We start from the raw sequence: 8,792 nt of genomic DNA, 5'->3' as shown, positions 1-8,792 counted from the left end.
TATGACACATTTAACTAATAACATTTTATTACTTAATTTATGAATCATATATACCGTTCATTTGTTGCTGTTGCAGTAATCATTAATAAATTGTTTAGTTTTTGTTCTCTAGAGTTATAACCTACATTAATCTGTGATTATCTGTGCATTAGTTAAGCATGATTTAATGCATATTAGTGCCACCGAATTGTAAAGTGTTACCTATTATGCTTTCTTTCTCTCTCAATTGTGGCGGAAACGGGCTTCCATAGTCGGGGGAGGGCCAGTGAGAAGAAGAGTCATCTCCTGAGGAAACGCCGCAGATACGGTTAACACACTGAAACGTAACTTTTTGGTCATGTGAAAGATGTGAAAGAGATCCTTGCCTTTGGACGGAAATGTGCGGCAATTAAGTCATCTGGATTTTTCATGGACTAACTTGTCAGGAGACGCCAAGGACTTTTTTCTCGATTCTTTTCGAATAACTTAAGCAAAGGGTTAAAATATCCGCTTTGAGGTATTTGTAATACGCAACCAATATCACCGCAAACAGACAATTCCCAGAGGTTTACTTTTAAATTCTAGCCTGAAGACATTTGGCTATCAATGTAATTATTAAATTGATAAGCAGTTTTATTATAGTGTTTAACGTTTTATACAAATGATGGAAACAAGATGCGTTGCTTCTTTGCTCGTTCTCCTGACTGGACACTTCGTCTTGATAAGTGCTCAAGGGAAGGGGCAACTTTCCACGGGACTCGTGTCTCCAAACCTAAAATCTGCACTTGGAAGAGGCAGTGTGGTCAATGAGTCCATGCCTCGACGACCGAGAGTTTTGCCGCCTATGTGCACAGGTCCCACAGAAATAAGAGATACTTTCAAGTATATTAACACCGTGGTTTCGTGCCTTGTGTTTGTAGTTGGGATAATCGGAAACTCTACGCTGCTCAGAATAATTTATAAAAATAAATGCATGCGGAATGGTCCTAATATCCTCATTGCGAGTCTGGCGCTTGGGGACCTGTTGCATATTGTCATAGACATTCCCATTAACGTCTATAAGGTAAGCACAGTTTGCAGGACAGCTTTAAAAAAGGGTGTTTTAAAACCATTTATTTTATGACCTTAAAAATAAATTAACGTATAAATGCACACATGCTTCTAATTTAAATTCGGGAATCCTGAGACACTCCCAAGATTTTAACCCAGCAAAGTGGTGTCTTACACAATGTAAAAAGAAAAAAAAAGTTATATTATATTATATTATATTATATTCAACTCAAAATGCAGTTTCTGACTACACTCTGTTGAATTAAAAAATCTTGTCAAGGCAACTAAATATTGTTTAGCATCAAGCAATGCACTATGAACTGTAATCTGTTGTTCTTTTATCTTTATGTATGATGTTCAAAGCCTGCTACATTATATGCACTTAGTATTATTTGCCTTTTAAAAGCAAATTAAACCTGAAAGTAGCATGAGATCCAAATGTAAGAATATAAATTAATATAAAGGTTTTGTAACAAACAATTAAAAACATAATTTTAGGGTTCAGGGTTTATTTTCTTTTATGGGTTGTGGCCCAGCTTCTATCTGAACTCTTAATGCAGTATATTAAGCTTATGCGCTTGAGAACATAGGACAGGAAAATTGTTTGGTTCAGCTCATCAGAATATCCATGATCTTGTTTGTTTGCTTTTGGGGGGTTCAGCCATGTGATGTAGTTTCATGATTTATTATGTATCTTTAATCATAGTGTATTTGTCAGTGTTTACCAATACTGCACATGCTCTCAAACTTATGCTATGATTATCTCATCTGCCTAGTGGAAGAGCTTTTACTTGAGATTGACACAAGTTGTATGATTAATCGTCCATATGAATTAAGGCCTCAGACATTTGACTAATTATTTAATTGTGTTATAATTCCTGCTGACTGCTCAGCTTTTTTTTTTTTTTGTAGTTCTTCTTAATAATATTTATATATATATATATCTTTGCTGTCTATCTATTATGTAAGTATGTTTATACCTTAAATGTGTAGTAAAAAAAAAAGACTTATTTTGAGACAATAAAAACAGACAAATGTTTACACCATGAATACACCATTTCCAGTTAACTGTGGTAACAATGTACAATGTACAATGAAGTCTCTGTTGTTAACGTTAGTAAATACAATAACATGAACTAACAATGAGCAATTTATTGTATACAGCATTTGCTAATCATTGAGTGTTAGTTAAAGAAAATACAATTGTTTATTATTTATTTGTATTAGTTCACAGTGCAACAGTGTTAACAGATACAACATTTAATAGATGTTTTTGTTTTGTTTCTAAAAGCTTGTCACTTGTTAATTTAACAAATCAGCATTAGCACATTAAAAAATTAACAACATGGACACAAGGCATCAGAAATATGAAGTCAACTATATAGTGATCAAAATACACTATAGTGCCAAAAGTATTGGAACATCCCCTTCTAATGAAAATGTTCAACTACTTTAATTTCCATGAGTACAAATCTCAATGTTTAAGCATGTAATGATATTCTAGGGAATTGTGTGCTTCTAATTTTATATTAACAGTTTGGACATGACCCTTTCTATTCTAATATGACGATGTCTTTGTGTAAAAGGCAAGGTTCATAGAGAAATGATTGATTCAGTCAGTGTGGAAGAACTTTACTGGTCCACATAAAGCCAAGTCCTAATCCCAGCTGTACTCCTCTGGTGTGACTTTAAATACAGACCTTGAGCCAAAATCTCATTGCCAAACACCAATGACTTGTACATACACTACATACACACATATAGTTCTATCTAAACTCTTCATGCAGTATATCAAGCCTATGCATGTACTTGAGAACATAGGACAGGAAAATTGTTTGGTTCAGCTCATCAGAATATCCATGATCTGATTCTGTAAAACCTCAAAACAATTTTTTGACAAACTAGGCAGTCCCTCAGCCTCTCGAACACTGTGCTATTAATAAGTGGGTCACTAAAACAGGTTAGGTGAAACTGTGTAGTCATAAGTGATCTTTAGGAAATATTTGGCTGCATCATTTCTTTTCACTGTAACTTTCTGTGTAATTTTGTCTCTTGTTGACCCTAAAGTACCTGTCTTTCAGCTTCTTGCTGAAGATTGGCCATTTGGTGTTGGACTATGCAAAATGGTTCCATTTATACAAAAGGCATCAGTTGGCATCACAGTGCTGAGTTTGTGTGCACTGAGCATAGACAGGTATCTGTATTTTGTTGTATTTGTTTGCTCTTAGTACCTCAGTATCAAATAGCACCATTTAATCTGGCATTTAACACTGACTTTGTCCCGAAGGTTTCGAGCGGTGGCATCATGGAACCGCATCAAAGGTATTGGCGTACCTAAATGGACAGCCATTGAAATCATTCTGATATGGGTGCTGTCCATTATATTTGCAGTGCCAGAGGCCATTGCCTTTGACATGATCACAATGGACTACAAAGGAGAGCAGCTTAGGATTTGCTTGCTCCACCCTATGCAGAAAAGCAAGTTCATGCAGGTCAGTTTGCATATGTACAGTAAAGAGGCTCCATGTTGTTGTGTTTGTGCATGTCATACAATATTTGGATCAACAGAATTTTAGGCAGGATACATAATAACTGGATTATTTAAGTTTCCTTACTGAATGTTATTAATGATCTTCGTTAAATTCCAGTTTTATAAGTCAGCCAAAGACTGGTGGCTTTTCAGTTTCTACTTCTGCATGCCGCTGATGTGTACTGCTATCTTCTACACTCTCATGACCTGTGAAATGCTTCGAAAAAAGAATGGGGTCCAAATTGCACTTAGTGATCACCTAAAACAGGTCAGAGCACTCTGTCTTTCAAGTTTACTCTGTATTCTTTTGAGAGAGACCATACACTTCCTACACATAGTGTAGTATTCAAAGTTTATTAATAATCTGGAGATGGTTTACTTGTCATTATTTTTAATAATAATAAATAAATAAATAAAATAAATTGTGCCCTACAGAGGCGTGAGGTGGCTAAAACAGTCTTCTGTCTGGTGCTGGTCTTTGCACTGTGTTGGCTTCCTCTGCACCTCAGTCGTATTCTTAAGCTTACCATTTATGATGAAAGGGACCCCAACCGCTGCGAGCTTCTGAGGTAAGAAAATATCATCTATCTACAATGTTCTATAAAATTTGACTTTTGAAGGTCAAGAGTTCTGGCATGTAGACTAGAAACAAATACTCTCTACGTTAAATCACAGTCTTAATAATAATGAAACTGTTTGTTTGTGTGTTTGTTTACCTGTAGTTTCTTCCTGGTTCTTGATTATATCGGGATCAACATGGCATCAGTGAACTCATGCATAAACCCAATCGCTTTGTATATGGTTAGCAAGCGCTTCAAGAGTTGCTTCAGAGTAAGAACAGAATTACAGATAATAATGGACTGCTATGATGTTAAAATGTAAAAAAAGAAATATAGTAATAGAATATTTTTTGTTTGTTTGTTTTTAAATTTAATACATAATGAGCCCGTTTAAATAAGGAGGTTCAATCAACTCTGAGTTTAAACTTGAACTCTGAATTGACTTTCCCTGAGATGGGAAACGCTGAGTTTTCGGTTTCAGAACAGCTGAACTGAGTTAGTTCAATCCACTCTGAGTAGGCTGGCTCTGAGTTTAGCGCTTGCACCATGGCTATGAATTCTTAATAATTATTAAGAATATAATAATTATTAATAATTAAGATAAAAACTGGCAAAACGATAAGATATTGGACTAGTATTAATTTTCATGGTGTCCCACAGACAAAAGGAAAAAAAAGTAGAAGAATAAAACAGCTAAACATAAAGTATAAAAACATAATTCAACCAGGTAAAGCTTTAAGCATAAAATGTTTATGGGTGTAGGCTACATGACTTTACAAATATTTGACACATTAAAATATGTCATATAAAATATAAAAATATAATTCTGTGTCTATTTCATTTAGCAGCAGCTTCTTCCATGTAGTCTAATGCTCTTTTCACATAATTAAATGTTCTCTAATCCAAACTGTTGCATTTCTTAAAGGTCCACTGAAGTGCCTTGAAACATGTAGCGTTATTCTATGTGGTGACGTGCTTTTAACTGAAACAAAAACATATCGCCCAACCCCGCCCACTTATTTTGAATAGCCAATAGCGTTTCATTTATATCTCTTCGGGCTAGAGCCGTTAAGCTCGCTAAAGCCGCATTTGTAGCTTATGACAGCCACAGACTAATAAATTACCCCACAGATTCAATATGAAACTCTTGCTAAAACAAAATAGTGATCATAATCATGCTGAGGCTGTGTAGTTTAATACATGCCGATCGCACATATGAGCGCATATGATCTGCTCCGTGTATTGCGTCTCTGTGTAGGGGGCGGGACAATACGGACTCTAGAGAGCATTTGATTGGACAGAACGTTTGATGAGAAACTGAAGTGCATGGTGATATCATCAAAATCGTTGATTCATATTGGCGGAAGTGACGAGACTGTAAGTTTTGAATGCCCATATCTTGTAAACGCGAATTTTGAAATTGTTTTGAAGCACACTAGCTTATAGATAATCTTAAGGCTAATATATTCATACTAAAAGCCAAAAAACTTTAATTTTGATTTCAGGGGGACTTTAACTTTACAAATATTTGACACATTAAAATATGTCATATAAAATATAAAAGTATAATTATGTGTCCATTTCAATTTGCAGCAGCTCTTTCCATGTAGTCTAATGCTCTTTTCACATAATTAAATGTTCTCTAATCCAAACTGCTCACAAAATAATAAAGAACAGATGAAGAGGAGATGGCCACAATATCAAGTATTGGAAGAATATTAAAATCTGACATGAAAAAGAATAAGTGTTGTATTTGTGCATTTATAGGGAATAAAGATGACCAAGTAAAATTAACGGCTGTGGAGGTGGTTACAGCATATATCTTGAACTACCTTTTCATCTGCCATCCTTCCAAGAGCATGAGAGTGAGGCACACTTTCTTTACCACTCTGTATACAGCGGCTGTACTAATGTGCTCTGATTACCATTAAAAAAATGGCACAGCCCGAATAATTACGCATATGGATATGGCAAAACAAAACAAAACAAAACAAAAATTCTATACTATATAATAATTACATAATCCTATGTATAAAAGGACATGCTGTTTTTGTCACTTCAACAGTGTCTGCATGATGAAAATATGTGCAATAAATTAATGCACCTAAAAAAATGCTTTTCTGACTTAGTATTATTGTCTTGTTTTTTCCAATTAAACAAAATCAAAATATTCTTAAACCATTTTCTACATAAGAAATATTACATAAGGTATTTATTTAATCTTTTAAGTGTATTTTTCTTATTTTGCATATTATCTGTCAACGGGGTAAGAAAAATAATCTTGTTTCCATTTACATTAAGGTTATTTTTTATGTTTTAAGTAAAATGCACTTAATTTAGATTCCAAAATACTCACTAAGAAAAGCATTCATATTCAGCATGAATAAATCATTGCTTTAAAAAGGGGGTGGAGACCGAAAGAAACTGGGTTTACTGAAAAAAAAACCTGCTCCCAACCAGGTTAGGTTCTCAGAGTAAGTTAGCACAGTAACTGACTCTGAGTATAAGTTACCTCTCTTTTTAGAAACAGGCTTGACTTACCCTGCTTTCTTAGGTTTGACAAACCTCCCATTCTGAAACAGAAAACCCTCATTTTAGAGTTAGCATACTCAGAGTTTTCAATTAAACTCCTTTCTGAAACGGGCCCCGGGTCTCTATACTGTATATGATGTCAGTAAAAACAAGAATAGGTAATTTTATGTCTTAGCACTGAAATAAAAGTCCCTGCATATGCTAATAAAAAAGGTTTAATATTCAGGGCCACTTGTGTATGTTTAAAACACAGAACGCAGATTTGCATTCTACTTGCCTACTTTTTAATGCATTATTAAACCTATTTTTTCTTGCAAGTGTGACTTATTAGGCATATTTACTTGAAATTTTGATTCCTGCTGTAGTTTACATGACACATATTCCGTATCCTTCTCTGTTCCCTTTCCAGTCATGTCTGTGTTGCTGGTGCCTTCCTCCTGAAATGTTAGCCATGGATGATAAGCAGTCCTGCATGAAGCTGAAGGTAACAGAGCGAGGATCTGAACAAAGTAATAGCCGTGCCTCCAACAAATACACTTCAACTTAGGCACTGATCTGCATACAGGTATCAGTGGCCTGCAAACTGCATTTACAATTTAGCTAATGCCTAAAACCTAATTCTATGTCAGCTGGAGGTATACTTATTAGTGAATGTGGTGCTGTAAAAAGTTTTTATCCACTCTTGACTGGCTTACATGCAGTGTGCTTCAAATTTTAGATGCTCTGGGATGGTAAAAAAAAAAATATTTAAATTCAACTTGATGATTTAAAAAGGATTCAACATCTCAGCAATGGCCACATTTCACACTATCTGAAAAATGCTCAGACGTTTTGTCCAACTCTGCAGACATTCATGCTTAAGAAATTGTGGAAATATTCAACCAAATTTAAAAACAACTTCACATGCTCTCTGTAGATCCCTGTACATTTAAAACAGGGGTTTTCAAACCAGTCCTAGAGTACCCCCAACACTATACATTTTTCTCCAATATTGGACATACCCAATTCAGTCTTTACTAATGAGCTGATGAGTTGGCATACAAAATGTGGGAGGCATACAAAATGTGCAATGCTGGGGGTACTCCAGGACTGGTTTGAAAACCCCTGATTTAAAGAATTTCTAAATGTAATAAAGCAACTGATTGTAAGAACAATGCTAGGTTTGTTTTTGGTGTACATATATGGAGTTGCCCTGCAGCATAGTTCAAGTCAACAACCTTATTTCAATAGCTCTTTTATGCCAGAAAATACATTAACCCTAAAATAGAAGAGTATATTTCTTATGTGATTATTATTATTATTATTATTAGTAGTAGTAGTATTATTATTACTACTACTACTACTACTTACTACTACTACTAGCTTTGAAATGTTATACTTTTTTGATTGTTTTTGTTTTTGGGGGGTTCAGCCATGTGATGTGGTTTCATAATTCATTATGTATCTTTAATCATAGTATATTTGTCATAGTCATAGTCAGTGTTTGTCAATACTGCACATGCTTGCAAACTTATACTATGATTATCTCATCTGCCTAGTGGAAGAGCTTTTGTTTGAGATTGAGAAGTTGTATGATTAATCTTTCATATAAATTAAGGCCTCAGACATTTTACTAATTATTTAATTGTGTTATAATTCCTGCTGACTGCTCAGTTTTTTTGTAGTTCTTCTTACTAATATTTATATATATATATATATATATATATATCTGTGTTGTCTATCTATTATGTAAGACTGTTTTTTATCTTAAATGTGTAGAAAAAAGCTTATTTTGAGACAATAAAATCAGAAAAACATGTTTACACCATGTATACACCATTTCCAGTTAACTGTGGTAGCAATGTACAATAAAGTCTCTGTTGTTTACGTTAGTAAATACAATAACATGAACTAACAATGAGCAATTTATTGTATACAGCATTTGCTAATCATTGATTGTTAGTAAAAGAAAATACAATTGTTTATTATTTATTTGTATTAGTACACAGTGCAACAGTGTTAACAGATACAACAGGTAATAGACATTTTGTTGTTTTTGTTTTGTTTCTAAAAGCTTATGTCACTTGTTAATTTAACAAATCAGCATTAGCACATTAAAATAATTAATTAAATTAATAACATAGAGACAATACATCAGAAAT

General features: G+C 34.1%; 1 protein-coding gene across 2 annotated transcripts; it reads left to right on the top strand.

The window, feature by feature from the left end:
* The first annotated feature begins 277 nt into the window (after positions 1 to 277).
* ednrba (endothelin receptor Ba) lies at positions 278 to 8,453 on the top strand. 2 transcript variants are annotated; one of them, XM_073842178.1, is made up of 7 exons: positions 278 to 1,042; positions 3,111 to 3,223; positions 3,317 to 3,521; positions 3,678 to 3,827; positions 3,995 to 4,128; positions 4,282 to 4,390; positions 7,061 to 8,453. In XM_073842178.1, exons 1-7 carry the CDS (start codon positions 641 to 643, stop codon positions 7,196 to 7,198), a joined length of 1,251 nt encoding a protein of 416 aa, XP_073698279.1. In that variant the 5' UTR covers positions 278 to 640; the 3' UTR covers positions 7,199 to 8,453. The 2 variants fall into 2 exon arrangements, with proteins under 2 accessions (XP_073698279.1, XP_073698280.1); XM_073842179.1 differs by lacking the exon at positions 4,282 to 4,390.
* The last annotated feature ends 339 nt before the right edge of the window (positions 8,454 to 8,792 follow it).

This window comes from Garra rufa, chromosome 6 (genome assembly GCF_049309525.1).
Source record: "Garra rufa chromosome 6, GarRuf1.0, whole genome shotgun sequence".
Classification (NCBI taxonomy): Eukaryota; Metazoa; Chordata; class Actinopteri; order Cypriniformes; family Cyprinidae; genus Garra; species Garra rufa.
The sequence above is the reverse complement of the archived record's forward strand: the minus strand, read 5'-3'. Positions and strand labels throughout refer to the sequence as shown.

Bases quoted from the DNA above. Each gene is read 5' to 3' on its own strand.
- ednrba (XM_073842178.1), top strand. From the start codon at position 641: ATGATGGAAACAAGATGCGTTGCTTCTTTGCTCGTTCTCCTGACTGGA. The intron at 3,522-3,677 runs GTCAGTTTGCAT...GTTAAATTCCAG, and splicing joins AGAAAAGCAAGTTCATGCAG to TTTTATAAGTCAGCCAAAGA. The intron at 3,828-3,994 runs GTCAGAGCACTC...TGTGCCCTACAG, and splicing joins TTAGTGATCACCTAAAACAG to AGGCGTGAGGTGGCTAAAAC.